Raw genomic sequence first — 27,164 nt, 5'->3', positions numbered from 1 at the left:
TTTTTTAATAGACAGTGGACTCAAGCCAGTTATAATTACAGCACCAGCAAGTGCAAGGGTGGTAGATGGAGACTTTGTTACTTTGTCCTGCAATGCCATCGGAGTGCCAGTCCCCATCATGCGTTGGTATGACCGGCATGGGCTGATAACCAGCCATCCATCGCAAGTGCTTAGATCTAAATCCCGGAAATCACACTTACGGCCTGGGGGCTTTGACCTGGAGCCTGTCTACTTCATCATGTCCCGAGCTGGCTCAAGCTCTCTGTATATTCAGGCTGTCACTCAGGAGTATGCTGGGAAATACACCTGCGAAGCCACAAATGAACATGGCACCACACAGTCAGAGGCAGTCCTCACAGTTGGTGAGTTGCCATTAGTTCTTTTTCTCAGGTGATTAGCTTCCTCTGATAGTAGGGGAGGAAGTGCTTTGCAGTATGTTATTTTCATGAGTCCAGCAGTCTCTAAATATATATATGGTTTCCTGACGATAGTGGAATATAGAACTCTAGTGTTTGGTATTTGGCCTTAACAAGACCCAGATGAACCTTAATGTCCGTTTTTGATCTTTTTGTTAGGGTTGTAGTTGTCCTGTGGACAGCTCTCATGTGGGAGCAAGCCCAAGTTATGACCTCTTTTCATGATTAATGCTTTTGGTTTTCTAAGCTACTGAAAGTGGTCGTTGCAGACATTTTTCGGGTGAGCCTTTAATAGGTACAGAATCCAAAGTCTAAAGAGTTGGTTTTCATTGAGAAAGTAGAATCACGGTGCTAACAGTACCTCTCACCAAGTTATTTTTCTAATGGAATGTATAACATTAATTCTTGATATTCTCCTGATTCTTGGTGAGGATATCTTAAAAGTTTTATGCAGTTTTTGAAGTACTAATATATAGAGTATCAGTATTATTCAAATGAATTCAAATTCGAATTCAGACCTTATGTCAGTGAGTATTTAGAGCAGCATTCCCCAGCAGGTAGTTGATTAGAGACTGTCACCTTATTTGTCATGCAAGAGGTGGAGAATCATAGAGCAGAATTGTGCTTAGTTTTGGCAACTGAGGTCCACGCCTTGGGCTGCTGCCTTAGAAGGCTTCATGTGGCTTTCTTCTGCCTGGGTCCTTAGATCCCACAGGTCACATAGTCCATGGGGTTAAGGGGTTGTGCTTACCCAGAGCCTGGAGCCCATGTTCCTCTTTCTATATAGCAGGACTGAGTTTTTGGAATCCCTTGCTTTAATTAGTTCACAGTCTAGTTCCACACAGCTCTTTCTCCCTGGCCTATCCTCCAGAGTGTAGGGCACACCCCTGGTGTGCCGGTATCCTTAAGCCAGAAGAGTAGCCAAGGGGTGGTTTTTTGCATAGGAGTGAAGGTGAAGTGGACAGAGGTTGGATGTGTACACATGTTTCTATTCATATGTACACAAGGACACTCTAGCTCTAGATGAAGCTGAAGGTCAGACGAGAAGTGGGGAAGGCCAAGGACTTCCATTTATATTCTTGTGCTACTCTGAATGCTAGAGGTGGGAATGATGTGGCGGTTAAGCAGGTAGGTGGGGTTAGACTCCTGGCTCTGCCACTTAGGAGCTTTGAGACCTGGGGCAAACCATGGAACTCGTCTGTGCTTGTTCGTCCATCTGCGTAACAGGGATAGTGAAGGCCTTACTCACCAGATAGATGTGAGAATTTAAGGAATTAATATGTGTGAAGTGTTTAGATTGGTGTCTGGCATAGAAATCCTTCAGTAAATTCTAAGTATTAGGTTATAATTATTACTATATAATTATTATCTAATGATAATTTATCCCATGTAGTGGTTAGGGAAGGAAGAAATACTGATTTTGGTCATCTGAAGAATCCTCAAACAGGGGCGCCTGGGTGGTTGAGCATCTGACTTTGCCTCAGGTCGTGATCTTGGGATCGAGCCCCATATTGGGATCTCCACTCGGTGGGGAGCCTGCTTCTTCCTCTCCTTTTGCCCCTTCTGCTGTGCGCACGCTTGCGCGCTCTCTCTCTCTCTCTCAAAAGAATAAATAAATAAATAAATCTTTAATAAATAAATACTGACATAAGGTTTGAATTTGAATTAAGTAAAATTTGAATTACTTTTAATAATATTGATACTCTACATACCGGTACTTTAAAACTCTCTCAAACAAGTAAGTAAAATCTTTAAAAAAAATGAATCCTCAAATAAAGAAGGTGGGTGAGTGTTGTATAAATTTATACATATGTGTAAATGTGTGTGTGTATGTACACCTGTGTGTGTTTATTTTATAATTTATGTATTTAAGATTTTACTTATTAGAATGAGAATGAGTGATGGGGAAGGGGGTGGAGAGAGAGAGGGAGTGAGGAGCAGACTTTCTGCTAAGCAGGGAGCCTGATGTGGGGGGCTCCATCCCAGACCTGGAGATCATGACCTGAGCTGAAGGCAGATGTTTAACTGAGCCACCCAGGCGGCCCCATGAGTGTGTTTATATATCCACTCTGCCAAGCAAAAATAAGAGTGACTCTACTCAAAATTGTTAACTGTAAGACAGGTGTAACCCAGGCAGTGCTTGGTTAGTTTTTGGCTGAAGTGATTGCTTCCTGTACGTATAGCATAGCAGGAGGGATAGATGTGATAGTCATAGCTGATGGAACTAGGTATTTTGTCTAACTTCAGATCTATGAAAGATCTGAATCTTTTAGAAGATACATAAGCTAACTTGTTTAGGTTAGAACTTTTTAGATCTTTAAGATCTGCCCCCCTGCAGGATTTTATAAATCTTTATAAATTCTATAAATCTTGATTAATACCATTTTCGTGTATAGTAAGTAACCCCATTACCTACATCCTATCTCAGTGGTCCTGCATTTCCTCTTTTGCATGGTCTATAATTATTAAGATGCAGGCAAGTTTATTGAAGCTCACAATACGTAACAACCCACTTCTTTTTACAGGAGTCTGAGCCCTATTAAATTTCTAGCATACTGAGAGCTATTTACCTTGTTTTTTTTTTGTGAGGAGGGGAGTAAGCAAGGTCAAAGAGAGAGATGACTACTCCCCTCCCCTCCTTTTTTCTTTCCAGAGACCTTGGGTTTTGAGGTCTTGGATGTACAAATATTTGTAGAGTGGGTTGTAACTCTTCAGCACTATAATGGGAGTTGGCCTGGGATAGTCTGGGAGGGGTGACTGCTATAAGTGGTCACAGTGGGAATGGCTTTGACAAGTTTGGTTATATTCCTTGTTTAATTAGTTTCGACTCCGAGTCATTAAGCTCATTGCCATAGTTAGAGCACTTAAAAAAGCAGAGTTTTATCAATCTCTTTTTCATCTCAAAAAGCATTCTACCTTTAAAAATGCTCACTCACAGAGTTGTTTTGAAGATGAGTTGAAATAATGTATATTAAACAAACTTTTGAAAGAAGCACCTAGGTCTCATACATTGTGTCTCGTATCTTGTGAGCACTCAAGATATAGCATTGAAAATAGAGGGAAAGGAATTGAATCCCATTCTTCTTCTTCTTCTTCTTCTTCTTCTTCTTCTTCTTCTTCTTCTTCTTCAAGATTTTACATATTCATGAGAAACACAGAGAGAGGCAGAGACATAGGCAGAGGGAGAAGCAGACTTTTCACAGGGAGCCTGATGTGGGACTCGATCCCAGGACCCTGGGATCATGCCCTTGGCTGAAGGCAGACACTCAACCACTGAGCCACCCAGGCATCCCTTGAATCCCCTTCTTAATAAAAGTTACAGAGAAGTCTCATTGCATCCTGAATAGCAGAAGTAGGATTTTGACCCTGGTACGGTTAGACCCTGGCTGTAGCATGAATTTGTCTCATGCCTCTGTATAAATTGAGGCATCTGGTCTTTAAACTCTTGTGCAGCCACATACCACTTTCCAGTGGTAACCGGCCCAGAGGATCCATGAAACTGCTAATGATAAAAAGGTCATTCTCCACTACCCTGAGCCACAGCTAATTACCAGCACTTCCTTGAGTCCATCTGTCCGTGGCAGCAGGCACCAGCTCACACCCTTCACAGCCAGCCCACGTTCTGACTCACTAGGTAAACACGGCTGCTCCAGGAGCAATATTTTGCAGTTGGTCTCAGTGAACTTAATTAGTTTTCTCCTATACTATTTTCTCATGCCTTTTTGTTTTCTTTAATGGGAAGGACGCATCTGGGACACCTTTTCTTTTTTAAACAGAGAACTGACCTTATACTGTTGGCTGTGTCTTTTGTTGCTTCTCCCCTAAACTGCAGTGATTGTCCTAAAAACACACCCACCTTTTTTTTTTTGAATTTATTTTTAACCAGGAATCTGACCTCATTGTGCAGAAGAAACACTTTTGCATTGTTTCCTCTGCTCCCCCCCCTCCCCCCCACACACAACCCTTCCACAGACGTGGTCAAAAATAGGAGACCTTTTTGTTGCCAGTGTGAATAGCACTTTAGAGAAATCAAGCTGTCAGTGCTTAGGTTTCATGGTACTGGCGGCATACTTGTTTTCATGGACCGCTCTCTCATTTTTGACAGCAGCACCGCTCATGTTCTTCTGCTAGCTGTTGTCACCATCTCCCAGAACCCTGATTTCTTCATCTGCAAAAGTGGGAGTATTACTATCTACCTAAGAAAGTTGTTTTGAGAATTTAATGCGATCATATTCATTAAGTGTCTAGCACAATGCTTGGCACGTAATATGTGCTCAGTACATTTACTGAGGATTTACGCAAGCTATTTATTTTTTCAGTGCAAAAAAAAGTATTTTTCCCTTCTCTTGTGTTCTGAATGCTTTTAGTATTAAGACTGTCAGCTTGTTTTATTTTTCTTTAGATTGACAATTTCTTTCCTTTTTTCCCTCTTATTTGTTTCTTTTTTAAAAAAAAAAAATATACTAGGTTGGCAGTTTCTTAAGCCGACCTTCAATTCTATCCAGAAAGAGGGCTTACTTTGGAAATAAGTAAACTCTTCTTTTATCTTTGCTAGTCTTGTTTCATTTCTTTCCTCTTGTTGAATATAAATTGTTTTGCTTGTGGGATAAGTATTTTAGTTATCCAACAGCCCCCTTTTGTTTATTTTTTTGAAAGGTTTGTTTATTTTAGAGAGAGCAAGAGCAAGAGAGCGCATAGGCAGGAGGAGGGGCAGGGAGAGAGAGGCAGACTTCCCGCTGAGTGTGGAGCCCAATGGAGGGCTTGATCTCAGGCCTGAGATTGTGTCCCTGAGATCATGACCTGAGCTGAAAGCCAGAGTTGGATGCTAAACTGACTGAGCCACCCAGGCTCCCCTCCAGCAACCCCTCTATTATCTCTTGCAGTTCTGTGGGCTAACTGGATGCAGCTAGGCAATTCTGCTGGCCTTGCTTTGAGTCTCTTATGCTGTTGTGATCAGTTGGCACCTGGGGCTAGAACAGCCAAAGTGGCTTTACTCCCATGTGTGGTGCTTTTGTGAAGGCTGGAATCACCACCTGCCTGCCCTTCCTTCCCTCCATCCCCCCACACCCATGTAGTCTCTCTACATGGCTAGCTGGGATGTCTGTATGCGGCAACACTGAAGTAGAAGTACCAGGCCTTCTTAAGACTCAAGGCTGGAAGAACACAGTCTTACTTTTGCCTTCCCAAGGGAATGTATCGCTTCATCACAAACTGGAGTTAAGCCTGTGTGTTCTCCAACTTAAAATCTAAGTTCCAAGTTTAACTTGGAAGTTAAACTAGCAAATTATTGTAAAAGGGAAGACTAGTGTAGAGCGAGGAAAAATAACATCCTTCAGATCGCTAAGCTACTGCATCATATAATTGATTTTTCCTTTTATTTAAATTCAGTGTGCCAAAATCTAGTGTCACACCCAGTGCTCATCCCATCAAGTGCCCTCCTCAGTGCCCATCACCCAGTTACCCCATCCCCCCGCCCACTTCCCCATCTGCAACTCTTTGCTCATTTCCCAGAGTTAGGAGTCTCTCATGGTTTGTCTCCCTCTCTAACTTTTCCCACTCAGTTCTCCTCCTTTCCCTTATGGTCCCATTCACTATTCCTTATATTCCACGTATGAGTGAGACCATATGATGATTGTCCTTCTCCAATTGACTTATTTCTCTCAGCGTAATACTCTCCAGTTCCATCCATGTTGATATAAATGGTAGGTATTCATCCTTTCTGATGGCTCAGTAATATTCCATTGTATATAGATACCACATCTTCTTTTTCAATAAGAGGTTGCTCCTGGAGGTTAGATGTTTCCATGAATTACAAATTGAAGTGTTACCTGTTTTCAGTTCCAGGGCTCAGATTCTCCGTATCCACACGGGCAGTTCCATCGCTGTGTAGAAGGCACTGAGATGATGAATTTCCTCAAGCTCTCTCTTCTCTCTTTCTCTTTCTCCCCTCTTCTGCAGTTCCTTTTGAAACAAACACAAAAGCAGAAACAGTTACACCTTCTGATCCTCCTCAGAATGATAAAGGAGATAATACAGAAGCTGGACTATTGAGCTCGTTTCCAGTGAAGGAACGCTCCAGTGCGGTGGACTCGGCACCAGAGAAAAATGCGAGTGGTGCCTCCGTCCCTGATGCCCCCATCATTCTGAGCCCTCCCCAGACCTACACATCCGATACGTACAACCTGGTCTGGAGGGCGGGGAAGGATGGTGGGCTGCCCATCAATGCCTATTTCGTGAAGTATCGAAAGGTAATGTCCTCTCATTTATCAGCTTTCTCTTCACACACCTTGACATTGTGTGTATAACATGTGCTTATTATCTTTGACATTTATGGAGCAGCAGGAAATAGAATAGCAGTGTTCCAGGGCTGTGACTTTGGGGGAGCCATCCTAGCAATCATGCTGGAGTTACCAGTCTTAAAAATATAAGCAGTAAGAATGTAGTATATATAATTTCTCCCAAAATAGAAATTCCAAGAACCCAGTGACTTCTTGACATTTCTTTTCTTTTTCTTTCTTTCTTTTTCTTTTCTTTTTTTTTTTTTTAAGATTCTATTTGTTTATTTGAGAGACAGAGAGAGAGAAAGAGAAGCAGACTCCCTGCTGGGCTTGATCCCAGGACCCAGAGATCATGGCTTGAGCCGAAGGCAGATGCCCAACCGACTCAGCCACCCAGGCGCCCCTTGACATTTCTTATCAAACATTTTAACCCGTTGGGTGTAAAGCTCTAGAGCCTACTTTTTAAAAAGTCATCCCTTCCCTTTCTGAGAGAGTAAAATACAGTTCATCTAGCAAATAAAGCAGTTTCTTATTAGAAACACTGAACAAAGTCCTCAGGCATAATCTCTGACAATTATTTTGATTTCAAGTTGTCTTCTTCATTGTATTTGGATCTTACATTGTTTGGTGATTTATTGGTTTACTCTTAATCCTCTCGGTTGATTTTTCAGTGTTTCCCTCCAGAGGCTTATATTAAAGCAAAATGAGAAAATCTCCTCTGTTTAATGAGACTAGTAAATGAACAAAAGATGCTCTCATATTTAAAATACTTTTTCTTTGTCCAAGACATTTTGGTACCCATCATTTAATAGTAATATTTTTAATATCTGGAAAAACTAACATGGTGATATTTGAAAGTTTATTCACTGTTTCTAACCTGATGATTCTGGATGAAGAAATTTTCACTGGGATTCTTACCAACACAAAAACTTCCATGTGATGTCGTTCTCTGGTTTCCATTAACTAAGACATAGCATATTGGATCTTTTTAAAATTTATTTCCTCTAGTGCATGTGCAAAGTGTCGAGACATGAAGAATGCTGGAAATACATAATGCATAATTATGTAATTCAAATATGCATACATATTCTAATTTATTATGTATTATAATTAATACAGATTATTATATACTTGTTTTATGCTCTTATTAGCCCAGTAAGAAAGGAGTATTGTTTCCTTTACTAGTAAAGGAAGCAAACTCTGGGAGATGAGATAACTCACTTTAGGCTATAAATTAGTGCTAAAAATAGCAGAGATAGGAGTCTTTTTATTCCTGAAAATTCCTAAGTTCTTGCTACACATCTCCTTAGATTAAATATTACTCCTTTTTTACTTCCAGAGCTTTATTCCATACCAAAATTTATCTAGAATTGAAGATTTTCTTAGATTTGAATGGAAGGTTCCTCTGCTCTTAACCTATTTTGTTTTAATGGCTTTTCTCTGGAGTAGCTAGATGATGGAGTTGGCCTGGTGGGAAGCTGGCACACGGTTCGAGTTCCAGGAAGTGAAAATGAGCTCCATTTAACAGAACTGGAGCCATCTAGTCTCTATGAAGTTTTGATGGTAGCAAGAAGTGCAGCAGGTGAAGGGCAACCTGCCATGCTTACCTTCCGAACGAGCAAAGGTGAGTATAATCTTCCTTAAGAGGAGTGAGCTGGCTGGTTTGATGTCCCTTTATTAGTAAATGTCCTTTTGGGTCATGGAGATTCTTATATATAATTTCATTTAAAATTTTTATTGTAGTGCTTTTTTTGGCCATGCATGTTGTATTATTCCATCCCATCAATGTTCAATAAATATTTTGGGGAATTCATGGTATGTATGTAAGGCATTAGAGTAGGTAATGCAGGGAAAACAAAGATGATCAAGACAGGATCCATCCTAATGGTGCTTTTGCTTTGCCAAGAAGGGTAAGACACATAAATAAATACCAACCATAAGGCAAGACTTCAGTTCCTCTAATATTTACAGGATGCCTTCTGTGTGCTAGGCAATAAACAAAATAGACAAAACTCCTTGCCCTTGCAAAATAGATATAACTCATGGAGCTTATATTCTAGTTGGGAGAGACTTACCCCTAAGTTAGAAGTACAGTAAAAAGTTATGAGCACTGATAAGAGAAATAAGTTAGGGAGTGGATATAAGAAGTATTTGGGAGTAGCAGTTGTCACAATTTAAGCAAGGTGGCCAGAGAAGTCCTCAGCAGTCAACAGTGGAACAGAATGTCAAGGATGAAGTGGAAAGCCATGTGGCTATCTGGGGAAAGAACATCCCTGCTGAGAGAGTAGCAGGTGCAGAGACCCCAGGGTGGAGTGTGCTTGGTGTACCCTAGGAACACTGAAGGTGCCATTATGAAAGAAGCAAAGTGAGGAGGCTGTAGGGAGAAAGCTCAGGGAGATGACAGAGTGGCCAGACCACATAGTGCCTTGCCCACCCTGCAAGGACATTGACTTTGAGAGTAAAATACAGTTAATCCAGCAAATAAAGCAGTTTCTGAGCCGAAAGCATTGGAAAGTTTGAGCTGAGTTGTGACACTATCTACTGTATGCTTCAACGGGAGACTGGCTGTAGGGTAAAGATAGACTGGAATAGGGCAAAGGTGTCAGCAAAGAAGCCAAAATATACAAGTAAAAGACTTAGAAAATGTCAGAGAAGTACAAAAAAGGGATGTTCTTTCTGTGGGGTAACTTGTTGAGGGTAGGCTTGATTGAAAAGATGCCATTATAGCTTGGCCAGAAATGGACAAAAAGATCAGTGAGCAGAGAGGGGACTTGGGTGGAAGACTATTTTAGTATGGTATGAAAATAAAAAGGTATGATCAAGAAGAAATTTATTTATTGGCTTTTGGAAAAGACCCTTTCATGCTAATTACTGAGTGTAGCTAGAAAAATAATGAGTATTTCTTACTTGAACTGTATTTCGGGTTAATTTGCATGATCATTCCGCAGTTGTTTGTAGAATCTGATCTATAAATACTGACTAATAGGCAAGTATTTCAGTTTTATGATAATACCCATTTTCACTTTTTGCCTCTTGGGATTTTAAAACTCAACATAATAATTTCCCCATAAAGAAACAGAAGCTCTTTAAGCATGAATTTTATTTTTTAGAATTAAGAAATAGGTACAGTAAGAAGAAAAATGGGTGAATAGTTTGAAAGCCTTTACTCTCGTCATTTGGCTTTTTTAACATGTGGTGTTTATTCTGTGTGTAAATTAAAATTACCTTGATGAAGAAAGACCCATTTTCATTTTTCCTTAAAGCTACTGAAAAAGACAAAGTGATTTTTAAGGTCAGTTCCTCAAACTAAGTATTTACAACGTAGGTGTTAAATTTAGCTAGCCTCTGTAATAGAGAAGTTCTTATACCTATATACCAGTTGAGTTTTGTAGTTTTTCTTACTCTGCATATACACAGAAGTTTATGTTGCAGTATATGAGTATATGTCTTCTAACTTTTTTAGAAAAAACAACCTCATCAAAAAACACCCAGGCATCCTCTCCACCCATGGGCATCCCTAGGCGCCCTGTTGTTTCAGAGACTGTGGACAACTTTGGAGTGGTGCTTACAGATTCATCCAGGCATAGTGGAGGTAGAGTGGAGAATCTTCATTTTATTGATTTTGTTTGTTTACAAATGTAACTGACATGTTTCAAATTATTGGGGGGATGGAGTGGAAGAAGGTGTTTGTCATTCAGATTATAGCCTATCATATAGATCTTCCAGGTCCAATCTCAACCATTTTTTTTTAATGCCCTATATTCAAATCTCGGTAACTCAGTGTCATGATTGGTGTTTACGGTAATAAACTCAGGTTCAAAATGTTCTGGTACTTAGGTTTTATCACTCATAAAAAAGATTTTTCTGTTTCCTCTCTGGCGAGGAAACCAAATTTATATTTTGAAAGTCTGACTTTTTTTTTTTTTTTTTTGGTGACTTACCAAAATGTATGGTGGTATGTATAGTAAGGTTTAGTTTTTGGTTTCTTTTAGGTTTAGTTTTTTTTTTTGGGGGGGGGGTTTAGTTTCTTAAACAAACGATTACATATCATATTCTGTTTTATGGCTGTATCTTGTCAATGTCATACTCTATTTTATTGTTGTACTTTGCCAATTGTATGGTTTTCATTTTTAATTTCTTTAATTTTTATTTTTTAAAGATGTATTTATTTTAGAGAAGGTGAAGGGCAGAGTAGGAGAGAGCAGGACAAGCAGATTCTCCGTTGAGTGTGGAGCCCCACAAAAGGCTCAGTCTCATAACCCTCAGATCATACATAACCTGAGCTTAAACCAAGAGTTGGATGCTTGACCAACTGAGTCACCAGGGGTCCCTCAACTGTATGGTGTTTCCATGTCATAGCAATACAGGTTTCAAAAGACTTCTCTTTAGTATTTAAATTTCATACTTAACAATTCTGCAATTACAACATAATGTACTTCCTGTGACTGTGTTAATATGTGTTAGCAGGACATCTAGGGAGGGCTTAAAATTTCATTGCTGAGCTCTTAGAATGTTCAAGCTTCTCTTCCCTATTTTTATAGTCATTCATGAAGTGGTTTCTGACAAAAGCAAGTCATGACATTTGAACACCCTCTAGAATCCCTCTGCTTCTTCAATATCACGAGCCTCTTCTGCTTGAATACTTTCACTTCTGAGGAATAGTTCACCTACCTTAAGCAGATTTTTTACATTGTTATCAGCTTTTTTTTAAAAATTTTTTTTTAAAGATTTCATTTGTTTATTTGACAGAGTAAGAGAAGGAGAGAGCACAAGAAGGGGGAGGATCAGAGAGAGAAGCAGACTCCCTGCTGAGCAGGGAGCCTGATGTGGAACTCAATCCCAGGACCCAGGGATCATGACCTGAGCCAAAGGCAGACCCTTAACCGATTGAGCCACCCAGGTGCTCAAGTATCAGCTTTGTATGAATAAAGCTGCCATCTGAAAAGAAAACCTTATGATTTGTTTAACATACTCTGGTAGATACGGACTAAATGCTGTTGCAGCAGAGGTAAAATAAATCTTGTCTTCAGGAGGTTTATAGCATAGCGGATGATCTAGGCAATGAGTCAATGACAGTATGGGGGTAATATAGACAAATTAACCCGTAGCAATGATTTTGATTAATTATGCCTGAGATTCACAAGAGGAATATGTGGGGGAGGCAGGTGGTGGTAAGAGAGGCTCCCTTAGCTAAGCTATGAAGACAAGAATGGATGAAGGAACAGGAAAAGAAGTTCTAGGGAGAGACAGCTCCTGTGCAAAGAGATGAATGATCGATATGTTGTATTTCATTTAGAGATGTGGAGGTTAGAGAATTGATGGTTTGACTGGTAGCTGTGGGGAGTGGGAGCAGGGCAGGTGGGTACCTTGTATGATATACTTAAAATTTCAATCTTTCCCTGAAAGATATGAAGAACCCTAAAGAGCTTTAAGGAGGGGGAAAGGGTGAATGGCCAAAGATGAGGCTAGAGAAATAATGTGAGGAGTGCCCCTGTGGATCGAGGAGGACATAGGTGACAGATAAAGGGAACTGAATGCACACTGAAGGAGAGGGAGAAAGGTGGAGACTCGGGCTCCGGCAACCAGGGACCATGTACCAAGATGAATGATCAAGATTTTTAGGTGCAGGTTATGGATTCCATTCTAGAAGCCAGGAGTTTGGAGTTAACCAGGCAGAGATAGCCACGAGAAGTGATTTCTTGAATATTCGAGACAACCCTCTGAGGAAGATAGCTATCAATTTTCCAAATTAGGCAATTGAGACTCGAGAAGGTTGTACAGCTTAGCCTGAGGTCATCCAGCAGATGTGCAACTGCTATTCACATTTCGATTTTTAAACTCCAGCCAGTCTTTCTTTTATTCCTTAACTGTCCCGTGCTCTTTCTTTTAGATCTTGAAGATTCTTCTCTACAGAGATTCTTTTCCCTAATAACCTTTTTCTGTTTGATCTCTGGTGGTCTTCGATGAGTTTTTAACCTTCTGTGAATCAATAGGAGGAAGTTTTGGTGGTCTAGTACCAAAAAAAGAGATTCACTAACAGTTCTGTTCATTCTGTTTTCATTGCTTTCTAACTCGAAAGGAATACAGTAAGTATCACTCAAAAGTTGCCTGCTTTGACTACTTTCCTCTTTTTATCCATTATGCAATTTGTTTTTAAAATGCCACCGTTTTCTCCATTTCTCCATTTCTACCATCTGCAACATTATTACGTTCTTTCCTATGTATTTCTGTTCAGGTTAAAGAGATGTTGAGACAGAGTAGTCTTGCTTAAGGAGGGTGGCACAGGCTGGACACACAGGGCTCCCTTAGCAACTTCAGCCAAGTAGTGTAACCATGGCCCAGAGCTGGTCCACTTCCTTAAGCTCTGGACACTGGATTGTTAGCCAGCCAAAAGATAGTCTCTTGACCCAGCTCACTTCTACAAAATTCATAGAGGATTAATGTAAACCAGCATGATGAGTTCTCATTTGTACTGTAACTGTCACACACACCAGATTGTTTCTCTCAGCATTCTTTCCTTATAGGAACCAAGTGGGAAGCCACCTATAACCACAAGATGGCTTGGTCAGCAAGAAGAGTTAGGTACATGGTTTAAATGGCAGATGGACTTACTCCTGATGTTTCTACCTGCCACCGAAGTCTAGTGTGGGCCAGGACATCCCCTACCCTTGGTAGTGCGAACTGAAAGTGCTAGACATTGATTCTCTCACCCCCTTTTTCTAAAGTTTGTGTGGATGATCAAGTGGATCATCTAATTGCTGATAGCACTTTTCTTTAACTACATAGTTCATATTGCTGCATTCATCCCGCACAGCATCCTCTCTTCCCATTAATATCCCTGTTGATTTATTCCTCAAATTTTATCTCTATTGCATGCAGTTGTTTTTTTTTTTTTTTTTGAGTAGCATTCCTGTAGCCTTGAGGTATGTTAAGATACAATATGATAATAATAGCTAATAATCTGTAGACTGCTTGCTGAATGTGCTTTGTGTAGCTTGGACAGATAAAAAGAACATTTAAATAAAATAATACCTAATTGTGAAAATTTACTGTAAATTATAACCACAATCAGACTTGAAGCACCAAGTAATAATTACTTATACACTGTTGGGCTATGAATCCAAAGTAGCATGGTCACTATTCCTGTTATCGTTTAACTTTCAGTTTTTAGAGCTAATTATCAAGTTTATAGACGACTTTGCTTTTCCTTCCTTTTATTTTCCGTTTTTGGCCATTTCATTGCCCATTAGCTTTGAACACAGGACGAGAAGATAGTCATAATACTATTAACCCTGGCAATAAGTTTGGTGATAAACCTTTAATAAAATGGTACTTGGGATTTATCCCTTTGAGTTTATTATTTGGGTTATTTGAGTTATTATTTCTGACACCATGGGTTATTGGAGTGGATATTTCCATGCTTAGTTCCAGAGGCACCTGATCGGCCGACCATCTCCACGGCATCGGAGACCTCCGTCTACGTCACTTGGATTCCTCGGGCCAACGGGGGTTCTCCAATCACTGCCTTCAAGGTTGAATACAAACGGATGAGGACTAGTGATTGGCTGGTGGCAGCTGAAGATATCCCTCCTTCCAAACTTTCTGTGGAAGTTCGTAGCTTAGAGCCCGGTAGTAATATTCACACATTTCCTTTTTTGCCATCTATGCCATCTATATGACTTTAGGTGCATATTTGTTAATGATGTTTTATTCTTCCAATTGTTAGAGTAATGCAAGCCTATTGTGTGTAAATTTGAAAACAGAGAAACTAGAAAGAAGAGAAGTCACCCTAAACCCACCCATCCATTCAGAATTAAGTATTGTTTACCCTTTGGTATATTTTTTTGTGGCCTTTATAGATTTTTTTTTCAAGATTTTATTTATTTATTCATGAGAGACACAGAGAGAGAGAGACAGAGACACAGGCAGAGGGAGAAGAAGGCTCCATGCAGGGAGCCCGATGTGGGACTCGATCCTGGGACTCTAGGATCATGCCCTGGGCCTAAAGGAGGTGCTAAACTGCTGAGCCACCCAAGCGTCCCCCTTTATTGATTTTTTAATACAAACCAGGATCATGCCAAAATGTCTCTTGACCTAATTTTCCCTATATCATATGCACTCTCCAATGATGTTAGAAATTCTTCAGAAATTCAGTTTTTCATAACTATATATCTATATAGTATACTTTACTTAACCCATCCTATGTTCCTGGGGTTTGGATTCTTTTTAACTGCCAATAAGTAGAAATGGCATTGTAGTGACATCTTCATGTGTATGCATGTGTAGGTATTTTGCTATGATTCCATGTTTTAAGAGGAAAACTGCTTGTTATTTGACTAAAACTGTTTGATCTAATGATGAATCCTACTTAGGTCTATGGAAATGAGAGAACACTTAATGCTTCTTTGCTTTGTAAGTTTTGTTTTAGCAGAAGGAACCCCCCATCCCTGCCACCACCCCAATATCTTGAGGCTGTATGCCAGAAGTTAAACCATAACAAGAGAAAAGCAGTAACCATAAACATACTCTCATTGATTTTATTTGTTTAGGTTTCATGACCATTTTGCTTATGGGCTTTTAGATGTATTTAGTGATAAATGCCTGTGTTTGTCTAAACAGGTAACATGAGCCTAGTAGCCTGTAGGTATAGTTGGAAGAAGGTGACAAGTTTTAAATATGGGTGAAGCTAAATAGCATTTTATAGGCAGAAAACATGGTCTTCAGAAGCCCAGTGCTTATTTCTGAGCCATCAGGAAACGTGCTGTAGAAGTCTAATTTATTCTTTAGATTCAGAACTTCAGAAACTCACAACCCTTAGTTTTTTTTAAAAAAAGTTCTAAATATGTAATACAAATAAATACCTTCTGTTGTAGTTTAAATCTGCTCCCTCTTGTCCTATTCTTGTGAAATTGGAGTGACATCTGCTGTCATCCACACAGTGTCCCTTCATAAGTGTATTCGCCCTATTAAACTTCGCTTCAGTTGTTTCTTTCAAAGGGCAAAGAACCTAGTCTCGAGCACAGATACTTTAACTAATACTGTATTTGATGGTTATGACTTTAGAAGATGATAGTGAAAAAAGCACACGTGCTCTTTCCTGTTCTCTACCCGCCCCTTCGATGACAGACACCATTAATCCTTCATGGCATTGTCTCCCGGTGGCTATGCATAAGCTCTTGGGATCTGGATCGGAGCATATTGGACAGGCGCTGCCAGTTGGCAGAAGCTGGCAAGTGGGTTGGAATCTGATTACCATGTAGGCCTCAGAGCACATGTTTGTTAGTGTAGATACTTGAGCACAGTTGTCATATTTTGAATATTGGACCTTCAGTCGCTGTATTGCAGTTTTTTAAAAACTGTTTTTTTTTTCCTCCCTCAAAAGGGTCAACGTACAAATTTAGGGTCATCGCTATCAACCATTATGGTGAGAGTTTCCGCAGTTCAGCGTCTCGTCCTTATCAAGTGGCTGGGTTCCCCAATCGTTTTTCTAACCGTCCCGTAACTGGACCTCACATCGCATACACCGAAGCTGTCAGTGATACTCAGATCATGCTCAAGTGGACGGTAAGTGGGACGTCTTCTCTAAAGGAGACAATTTTCTAGTTTGGTCATGTTGACGATCGATTTACTATTCTCATGAGATGGTATTATGATTAGCAAGAGTCAAAAGTTTTTGACTTTCAAGTGTTTGGCCGTGTTAAGAATTGATTTACTATTCTGATGACATGATATTATGAAGAACAATTTTTTTAAAGATTTTATTTATTTGAGAGAGAGAGAGAGCACAAGCAGGGGAGCAGCAAGGAGAAGGAGAACAGGCTCCCCGCTGAGTAGGGAGCCCCATGCAGGGCTTGATTTCAGGACCCCAGGATCATGACCTGAGGCAAAGGCAGACGCTTAACCGACTGAGCCACCCAGGTGCCCCTGAATAGCAAATGTTTTTAACTTTTTTTAATTCAGTTCGCCAACATTTAGTACATTCTTAGTTTCAGATATAGTGTTCAGTAATTCATCAGTTGCGTATAACACCCAGTGCTCATCACATCATGTTTTTAACTTTTAAGTGAAGGAAAATTGAAGGGCACAGATATTTGTCTAAAAGCACATGTGGTAAGGGGGGCAGGATTAAAAATAAACTTGTCTCCTCCGCTCTCATCTAGGTGTTAACTTAATTGCCCTTTCAAGATCTAATTTATTTTATACCAAATATCCTTTTATGCCTTTGAACCTTGTAAAATATACTCTATTTTTGCTCAGCCCTGACAGTAAACTAAATGCTCTTGATACCTTTGACTACCTTCCAATTAAATTGAAAATGGCCATCAAAGATGTTTGCAAAATGAAGCCACACAGATAAATGAATCTTCATTGCTGTGAAAGTTACATTTATTTTTGTCTTTGACAAGTCTGCACTTCTCTTTTTTAGTACATTCCATCAAGTAACAATAACACTCCCATTCAAGGATTTTATATCTACTACCGGCCAACAGATAGTGATAATGACAGTGATTACAAGAGGGATGTGGTGGAAGGTAAGTCCCCCTGACAATCTGGAGTCCCCCGTAAAAAGCTTTGGTTGGAGAGGGTTTATAAATATTATGGAAAACATCATCCCAGCTTAAGATAGATAAAGCATGAGATGTTATGTACACTATTACTTTGACTTTTTCCCAAAGAAAGTCTTTTCCCATTTAATATATGAAGCATCTGATATTTTGGTTAGAGAAACAGTTATGAGTCTGAGGGAGATAAGATTTGTCAGTAGTTTATCTGAAAAAAAAAATTTTGTTTCCTGTTTTTTTTTTTTTTTTAAATGAATAGTAGCCACTGCAACTGCTAGAGTATCAAAGCCACTTGCAACTTCTAGCTAGATATTTAAAAAACAATGTCTCAGTCCCAGTTCCATTGAAGTCTGTACTAGAACAATTGCATCTTGGGCAGGTTATCTGCTTTTAGAGATGCTGTATACGTAGAGTAAAAGCCAGCTAAGATAGTGAAGGGTGTTGTAACCACCTTTCCCCTGCAGTTAAATTCTAATCCACAACTTTGCATGTAGTCTGAAGGCTCCAGATGGTCAGGCTGGCCCCTGCCTACACCCGCTGCTGGTCTAACGCACCTGTCCCCTCTCTCTGTGTCTTCCGTGACCCACTGGCTCTGAGTTTCCTTGTGTGTACCAAGATCTCTCCTGCCTTGGGACTATGACACATGGCAATTCCAGCTGCCTCCTCTGCTCCTCTCCCAGTGTTTGATTCAGGGACTCTACTTTTCTGTTCTGTGCTTAAATGTTACTTCCTCGGAGAACCTCCACTGCTGTATGTGAGATACCCTTGGTGTAATTCCTAACTGTGACCTTTATGGTTCTCCCGTGGAGTTCATGAATGGTTGATATGTAAGGAGTGTGTGTTTATGTGTATGTGTGTGGATACATGAAATTATTTACTTAGTTGGTCTCCCCCAGTAAACGTTAGCCTCTTTGTAGGCCAGGAGCCTTTGCTCCCAGTGCCGTATCCCCAAGCCCCTATAGTGGTACAGTGTTAAGTATTTATTGAAGGAAGGAATGCTTGGAGTCCAGAAAGAATCATGGAATGTCTGGGGATAATCAGACTGGAAAAAGGACGATGAGCCAGCAATGTGACAGCTGTCTTCGAATATATAATGACTGTTACGTGGAGGAGGAACTCAGCCAGTTGGAGAGGGACAGCCAAAAGGATGTGGTGTAAGGAAGATCCCTCCAACAGCATTTTTAACAAAGGCTCTCTGACAAAATAAAAAATTCCCTAATTTTTTGGGAAAAGCTGGATGCTTATTGCTCAGTGATAGCTTGAAAGGGATTCTTGCTTTGGGAGGAAGGCTCTTTCCAAGGCCTTTTTGCACTCCAAGGTTCTGATTCTTTGAACTGTTAACATCCTAAATGGATCATGTCGGAGAATGGCCCTAGGCCAAGGTTATTTTCCTACGATTTCTTGACATCAAATACTGCATATTGTTTTTGTTATATGTAGTCATATAATAAATTCATTTAAATGTGCGATATCAGGTTTCCTTAAATATTGTGGCATTCCTTTTAATGTTTATCCAGTGGAATTACTTTTGTAAAGTAGTAAAAGGTTATCATCTGAGTTTTAATACATGGCACATTAGGTAGGTGCTCAGTAAATATTTTCTGAATAAAAGAATGATTATTTTTCTTAATCTGGAAAAGTAGGAAACAGATTAGTTTCTAAAATCTGCTTTAAACATGAGGAACTGAGGAAATGAGGTAAGAGACTTGTTAGTAGCCAGACTATTCTCTGAAGTTAAGATAGTAACTATCTTGAGGGAGAAGTGACCAAAAGAAGCATGGGGAGGACTTTTGGGATGCCAGTTAATATTTCCTTTCTTGAAATATGTTCAGTTGGTGAACTTCCGTGAACTGTTTGGTTATGGGTACTTTTCCATATGCATATTTCACTTTCTAGAAAGGCTATTCAAAAGAAGAAATGGTAAGAATTGTTAGTAACTGTTCACTATATTGGAGTCCTACCTGGGTCTTTATTCGAGTTTAGCTGGGTTAGGAAAGTGGGGCTATTAGACTTTTATTTTTTAATCTTTTTTTTTTTTAAAGATTTTATTTAAAAAAAAAAGATTTTATTTATTCATGAGAGACACAGAGAGAGAGAGGCAGAGACATATGCAGAGAAAGAAGCAGGCTCCATGTAGGGAGCCCGATGTGGGACTCGATCCCGGGACTCCAGGATCATGCCTCGGGCCGAAGGCAGACCCTCAACTGCTGAGCCACCCAGGCGTCCCTTTTTTAAGTCTTTTGACAGAGTTTAAACATTTGCTGTAAAATAGTGCTAAACAGGTAAATGTTAGTAAAGTGAAGACCTTTTTCTGTTTCGCTTTATGTGTCACTCTTTTCCCTACCTCTCCTGGCTCTACTCTCTAGAAAGAGCCACCGGTGACCAGTTTTTAAAGGATATTCTCTAGTTAAATCTTTGAACTTTTGCAAGCTTGTGTGATGTGAATATCGCCTGTGGAGCTGGGAAATTACTTTACAGGAGCTTTTGTATCTAGTAGTAGTGTCTGCAAATGTGAGTTTTGCCTTCTGGTTCACAGAGAACTTGTTTATAAACTCAGTAGACGGAGCAGTTAGATGTTTAAGTGGGCTTCACTGTGCTGTGTAATTTGCTTATTCCTTATTTTCAAGTTTATGCATTTGAAATTCTTTTTGTGGCGGTCTTAAACTATTGGCCTGTTCTCCCAAACCAAGGAACAAAAGTATTTACCCTTAGCACGTAACGTTTTCTTTAAAGTGAAGTTTTAGGTTACTTATGTGTATTGACTCAGAATTGTTTAAGCTTTTGGAAAAAAAAATCTGAAACTTGATTACAGTGTTAAAGAATATGCTAAGAGCAATTATATTAAGTTCCACATTGGGACAAACCGTAAATGTCTCCAGCATACCAGTGCCTGTGTGATGAATATTTTTATCTTATAAAGTTAAGTTGAGTCTCAAATAAATCAGAGTATCAGGAATCCTAATCTTTAAGCCTGTGTTTTGTTTCTTGCCTTTTCTAAAATATCCTTTGAGAAAAAAAATTACCGTTTAAGCAAACAAAGGATATGCTGGTTGGTTGACTTTCAACCTGATAATACACTTAGTTGTCTTACTCATCAATGATCAGTAAAGACTTTTTTCCCCTCTTTTCCTACTTACTGTCACTTAGCCCTCCGAAGAATCACCCTAACAGTGGAATATTAATTTAACCAGATTTGTGTCCTTTTAACAATTTTCTTTTATTGTAACATATCAGAAGCGTGGTGTAATTCTGTTTTGACTAGAGCTTTGAAAGGAAAACTTCAACTGCAGTGTGGTAATTATTTGGGCAAATGTTTATAGGTAGGTGAGCGTAGGGCTGGGTGAAGAAAGACCCAAGGACAGCGGAGAAAATGGAAGTCTTTGAGAAAGTTTGTGGAATTTAGAAATCTATTTCAGTCTTTGAATCAAGGTTTGAGTCAACTTTATTGTAGGGTCCTCTTTACACTCATAAAGGGGGCATAGATTTCTTCCCTTCTTGAGCCTTTCAGAGTCCCTTGATCCTAGAACAAGCAGATTCTCTTCCATGTAAACTGTGGGTCTTTATGAATGAGGGGTTTTGTGGTGCTGACCTGCCAAAGGGGTTGTGTGTCCAGTTTGGAGTATTTTTGTCCGTGTTGAATTAGAAGGGAACCTAGTACTCTTAGTCCTGTCCTCTGAGTAGACCTGACTTGGATGCTTGGTTTGGTTTTGTTTTTCCGCACCCTTCAATTAATTCTTAAATCAGTAGGTGGTATAGCTGAGCTTCTAAGGAACTGTGGAAACAGTTTGAAGAGGTGTTTTCTGAGAGGGATTAGAGGTACTTGTAGAGCTAATTGAATCTGGCAGAAGTGTCCTGTTTATTAAAGGCGTCACATGCTCATGGAGGTAAAAATGGGGGGCAATTTATATGGGAATGTGCGCTTGAAGAGTGTTTCTAAATGAAACCATTGGCTGTGGGCCATGGACAACAGAATCATTCTGTTAGAGATACTTGTGTGGCTTGGGGACCCCGACTCAAAGGAAAAGAAGTAGTGGGAGCAGGAACCCAGAGCTTCCCCTACTACTAGGGGAAGTTGCTTTTTGATTATTCTCAACCATTTATTCAGGCATGTGCTTATCTGTCCATTCATACCATGTCCAGTCCAGTGGGATTGAGAGTTTTCTTTTCTTTTTTTTAAGGTTTTATTTATTTATTCATGAGAGACACACAGAGAGAGGCAGAGACACAGGCAGAGGGAGAAGCAGGCTCCCTGGGGGACCCTCATGTGGGACTCCACCCCAGGATGCTGGGATCATGACCTGAGCCAAAGGCAGATGCTCATCCACTGAACCACCCAGGCCCCCAGGTGCCCCAGGATTGAGAGTTTCTGTAAGACCTGTCTTGTAACTACATGGTCACTTGTCCTGGGTAAGGCACCATTTGCTGATCTCACTTAAAGTATTCCTTTCTGGTGGGTGGACAGACTGGATTGACTCGCTAGACTAAAATGGAACATCAGAGGATTTGAGGGTTTTTTTTTTTATTTCACCTATGCATAAAATTAACATGTTTTATAAAAGACTCACCACTAATTATTCATATTATTTATTTATAACGAAACAGTATTACTACCAATGCACAGGTTCAGCTTCCAATCATTGTACCTCATGTCCTTTGTTTCCTGGCATGTAACCGAAATGCTATTTATCTGTGGTGCATTACCAAAATACTTCTATTAAGGATGTTTTCATTGCACAGACTGACTCTACAGTGATATGTGCTGTTCCAGCCTCGTTTTGAGATGACCCTTCAGGTCGTACGCTATGTAAAGCTCCTCTTTTATTTTTCCTTTCTAGGTTCAAAGCAGTGGCACATGATTGGTCATCTGCAGCCAGAAACCTCCTACGATATTAAAATGCAATGCTTCAATGAAGGGGGAGAAAGCGAGTTTAGTAATGTGATGATCTGTGAAACTAAAGGTAGGAGACAAATGGGAGCTCTTCCTTTTTCCCCAGACGGTACTGGAATTTCAAACTCTGCATTATTCCTTCTGACTCTTGATATGTTTCCCTAAGGAAGCATCTGCTCTGGACCATTTCCTAGGTGCAGGCATTAAGACTGTCCCAACAGAAAATATAATAAGTTGGCTAGAGCACTTGTCTTAAACATACTTTATGTAGGCATGGATCGTAGTCATGAATTCCCATGTGACACCAAGTAAGTCACTTACCTTCTTTTTTCTCTTTACGAAGAGTGTAGAAGTATTTGCTGAATAATTTCTGAGATTGGCGCGGGAATTAGAATATTGGAAAACAACAATATAATTTTAAGGAAAAGTGCTTCGTACGCTTAAAGTGGAAACTTTCTGGTGACAGTTATGCATAGCACTGTCTACTGCTTAAGTGTGGTGGTTAAGTTCAGAATCCGCAGTGCACTAATGCTAAATTGGAATTCTCAACTCTGCCTACGTGCGTAGATGGACTGTAAAGTATCTTCTGTTTTTAAAGGTGGCGATAGTACATGTGAATAATAGAAACAGCTAATGTGGCTATTTACAAACTCGTGTCCCGTCTCAGTTAAATTTGACAGAAAAAGTGACTGTTTTTGACTTCTGTCTGTTTTTTTAAATTAATTAGTTAATTAATTAATTAATTAATTAATGAGAGAGAGAGAGGCAGAGACACAGGAGGAGGGAGAAGCGGGCTCCGGGCCTGGAGCCTGATGTGGGACTCGATCCCGGGACTCCAGGATCATGCCCTGGGCCAAAGGCAGGCACTAAACCGCTGAGCCACCCAGGGATCCCCGACTTCTGTCTGTTTTTAAGAACATGAGAAAATTTCCCAGAGTCCTCACTGGTCCCCCACCCCCATTAGTCTCAGTGGGTAGCACTCAGTCCAGACCATTCCCTAGAATGGAATGATTGGTGAGGAGCTGCTCGAGTTGTGTGGGGTTCGAGTGGACAGCTGAATGAATTTGGGCCTCTGAGGAGCATGGGACGAAGAGCCTGCTGAGTGGGCCAGGCTCCAGGTGATTTTATGTGCCGATTTAAAAATGAAGAAACTAGGGCTCAGAAAAACTGAATTATAAAGACAAGACATAGTTTCATCTTTAACACTAAGTCATGTGTCTTTCTGCTGCAAAACCCGCCTATTAAATCCACATTTAAGCATACATATGCACAGACCTTTAGATTTACTTTGGTTAGTATGTATTTGAGGGGCTTTTTGTACTAGTCACTGCTTTGTTAATGGGCGTTTCTTACTTGCCTCTAGAGTGTCGTGATACTTGGGGCAAAATTAAATAAAAATGAAATTTATCGTCTCTGCCCCCAAGACCTTTAAGAATCTAGCCAGGCAAAACACAAAACACAGCCAGCAGTGTAGTAACTGTATTGTTTAAATAGCGTTGGAGGCTAGCCGTGTCTGTGATAGTATGCCTCATTAATTGACTGGGAAATAAAAGGTTCTACCTACAGACTTCCAGGTCACTGACAGATGAAAATACCTAACCAGGGGATCCCTGGGTGGCACAGCGGTTTGGCACCTGCCTTTGGCCCAGGGCGCGATCCTGGAGACCTGGGATCGAATCCCACGTCGGGCTCCCGGTGCATGGAGCCTGCTTCTCCCTCTGCCTGTGTCTCTGCCTCTCTCTCTCTCTCTCTCTCTCTCTCTCTCTCTTTCTGTGTGACTATCATAAATAAATTAAAAAAAAATTAAAAAAAAAAAGAAAATACCTAACCATTCATATTGGATGATTTTCTAAAAGATATTACACAATTTCCAGCCTGTGGAAAGAGATTGTAGGATACACCATTTCTGTTTTTAAAGAAATGAGTCCAGGTTCTTGTTAGGAACAATGATTGTCTTATCTTTAGTAATTCAATAAGGTTTTCCGGGAATGACAGAGGTGTTGAGGCCACCCATTTCCCCGTGCCCTAACAGATCATAGCCTGTCATCGTTTTTCTTTAGTTCTTTGGCTTCTCTTTGTATCTCATTGCACCAGTCTTGTTTCATGTTCTTAAGTCTCTTCTTCTTCCTCCTCTTCCTTCTGTTTTTCCTCTTTCTCCTCCTCTCCTTCTCCCTAGAGTTAGCTTTCTCTCCCTGTTGATGTTGATGCATCTGCCTCACTCACCATCCACCACAGAAATTTTTAGCTTTAGCAGAGGCTAGCAAGATCAGCAAGCTTGGTAGAATTATGAATAAATAAAGAGTAAATGAAGAGCGAATAAACCTGACGGACTTCCCCACGGGTCATCGTGATCTTTAATGTATGATCTGCAGCATCCGCGTTGCCTCAGAAAGTCATTTGTTTTCTTTAGAATTGGCAGGGACCTTGGAATTATCTAATCCAAAATACCACCTGAAGTAGGAATTTCCTTGAGTCTCTGCCAAGTATTTATCCACTTTTCAGTGTTGAAGACCTCTTCCCTTTGAAAAGTGGGCTCTTCTTTGTGGATTCCTAACTCTATTCTGCATAAAGGTGCTAGAAAGTTGAACCCCAACATAATGTTTATTGAAGTAGAATTTTTTACGGATCACTCTGCTCCAGTGGGTTGTTAAGAGCCATAACAGGAAATATGATATAATACCTAACAGTAACAAAATTGGTTGAGCACTGCCATGTGCCAAGCTCTGTTCTAAGTGCTTTACATGATTAACTCATTTATTCTTCATTACAGCCTTACGATAGAACTTTTTAGTCTTATCTCTAGTTCCCACATGCAGACCCTGGTTCCTGGAGGTTTAAGTCATACAGCTAATTATAAGTGGTGGAACCGAATGTATACCTGGGCAGTCTGCTTCCAGAGATGGGGCTATCCGCCGCTATGCTCTGCTGCTTTGGCATTTAAAGCATGAAGAACATGTTATTCGAGGATAAAGAAAATGGGGCTTGAGTCGCATCTGTTATTAGCTTTTGTGGTCACTATTTTCCAGAATATCAGTGAATTAGGTAGAAGAACTGCATTTACATGGACTCCAAAGGTTTTTGGTTTTGGACTACTTAATATTAAGTGTGAGGTTTTTGGAATTGTATATAATTATTTGAATGGCCCAAAGTCATACCTTTAATATCAATCACATAAAAGAGGCATACATTTCTAATTTTGAATCTCACTCAGCTCAAAGTACGTCACATAGAAAGGAGTTTTTGTCTCATCCGTAAGTTGAAATATTGGGAATCTTCTACAGGGACAACTGAGCAGGTTATCATGTAGCAGTTTGGGTTAGACCAAGGGTATTTGTTTCTCTGATTTTATGATTTCTCTAGAATTTGTGGACTAAGACTTTGGCACATCAGATTTTTAAACTTTTGAGTCCTCTTTGTGACTCATTGGTGGTCAGATCATCTCAGTAACAAGTGTAAACAGACTGGCTTGTATTCCTAACCAGACCTCCTTCAGAGAGTAAACCATTTCATAGAGTCTGTATTCACTCTGACATCATGTTTTCTTTTATATGTCAACTAGTGAAACGTGTTCCTGGAGCTTCTGAGTATCCTGTCAAAGACTTGAGTACCCCTCCAAGTTCTTCAGGAAGTGGACGAAATGTTGGGCCTGCCACCAGCCCCGCCAGGAGCAGCGATATGTTGTATCTGATAGTTGGCTGTGTGTTAGGTGTGATGGTCCTCATTCTCATGGTTTTCATTGCAATGTGCCTGTGGAAGAACCGCCAGCAAAACACCATACAGAGTAAGCCATTCATAAATATTTCCTTGTCTTTTTGTGAAGATGAGTAGGAAAATATTGTTATATTGATCTCTAAGACTTCCGTGTGTTAGTGTCATGGTATAAAACACATTAGATACTCTTCATTCAGGGGAGGTGACTTTAAGACTGTTCTAGCTGTCAACCAGAATAAGTGGAGCATCACATTAAATCGCCCAGTAGAAATAAACAACAAAGCCAAAACCAGGCAGGTCTCTTAAGTAAATAGCTGGCTTAGTGCTGGGAAACTCTGGCTTTGTCAGACCACCAAAGAGCATGAGTTCTTGAAGCATGAGCTTGGGAATTGTTGCAAGAACACCTTCGTACTGGTACGAGTCTTGTCAACAGGAATAGAAAAGGCTGGAAATGAGGGAGAAAGGAATACTTGTCTAAGTTACTGTGACTGAATGACACACATTAAGGTACCATGGTCCTGCTTCAGTACCCGAAGTCAGTACGGCTCCAGACTGGCACCTTTCCCCACTAAGTGTCTCTAGTAATGGAATGCTGGTGCTGTCAGTGATGGTGCTGCATGAAAACAGATGATGAACCCCTCTTCCCTCTTTTTCTCTGACCTTCCCTCCCTCCCTTTCTTGTTCTCCCAGCTATTATAAGATAGGGGAATCATTAGTCTTTAGTGGGAGAAGGTTTTTTGGTTTCCCCTTTGACCCCAGAATAAGAGAATCAAAGCTAACAGCCCGGGGCGGGGGAGCGGGGGGCGCGAAGGTGATTTATTTTTACTGAATTGGTGCTTTCTAGGAGATATGGAGAGAGATGGTGTTGGTGGTGGTGCCAGGCTGAAAGGGTTGGAGATCATTTGATTGGGTCTTTTCCTAAATGGTTTCAATGTCATTGACTTTAATTGTGTGAGTGTGTGATGAATCATTAAAAGAAAAGTGTTGCTCTCCTTTTCTGAGCAAGATTTATCTGGCAAAGGTCATTTTCCTTTGTGACTTGGTCTTGTGTTCAAAGATGGAAATCTAGGGTAGAATATTCATTCAGTCATTTATTCAGAAGCTACTCATGGACTATCTTTGATGTGCCTGGCACTATGTTAGACAGTGGGGATGCAATGGTAAAAAAATGTAAACCTGGTCCCTGCCCTGTCAGCTTATAGTTTAATGGAAAAGATAAGCAGATATACTGACAATAACTCACCTGTGCAAGAAGTTCAGTAATAGGAAGAAGGACACCTAATCTAGTCTTGACATGCTCTAATACCTT

General features: G+C 40.2%; 1 protein-coding gene across 4 annotated transcripts in view; it reads left to right on the top strand.

The window, feature by feature from the left end:
• The window catches only part of CDON (cell adhesion associated, oncogene regulated), a 100,541-nt gene that overhangs the window by 50,747 nt on the left and 22,630 nt on the right, over window positions 1-27,164 (top strand). For 3 of the 4 annotated variants that reach the window (XM_055305144.1, XM_055305146.1, XM_055305145.1), the window contains exons 8-16: window positions 12-362; window positions 6,375-6,664; window positions 8,144-8,318; window positions 10,158-10,286; window positions 14,120-14,323; window positions 16,077-16,258; window positions 17,121-17,226; window positions 22,092-22,214; window positions 25,704-25,925. In XM_055305144.1, the coding sequence (XP_055161119.1) occupies window positions 12-362; window positions 6,375-6,664; window positions 8,144-8,318; window positions 10,158-10,286; window positions 14,120-14,323; window positions 16,077-16,258; window positions 17,121-17,226; window positions 22,092-22,214; window positions 25,704-25,925 (1,782 nt within the window). The remainder of the gene's footprint in view (window positions 1-11; window positions 363-6,374; window positions 6,665-8,143; window positions 8,319-10,157; window positions 10,287-14,119; window positions 14,324-16,076; window positions 16,259-17,120; window positions 17,227-22,091; window positions 22,215-25,703; window positions 25,926-27,164) is intronic. The other variant, XM_055305147.1, reaches the window with a different exon arrangement.

The sequence above is a fragment of the Nyctereutes procyonoides genome, unplaced genomic scaffold (assembly GCF_905146905.1).
Source record: "Nyctereutes procyonoides isolate TBG_1078 unplaced genomic scaffold, NYPRO_anot_genome, whole genome shotgun sequence".
In the NCBI taxonomy this organism is placed as follows: domain Eukaryota; kingdom Metazoa; phylum Chordata; class Mammalia; order Carnivora; family Canidae; genus Nyctereutes; species Nyctereutes procyonoides.
The sequence above is the reverse complement of the archived record's forward strand: the minus strand, read 5'-3'. Positions and strand labels throughout refer to the sequence as shown.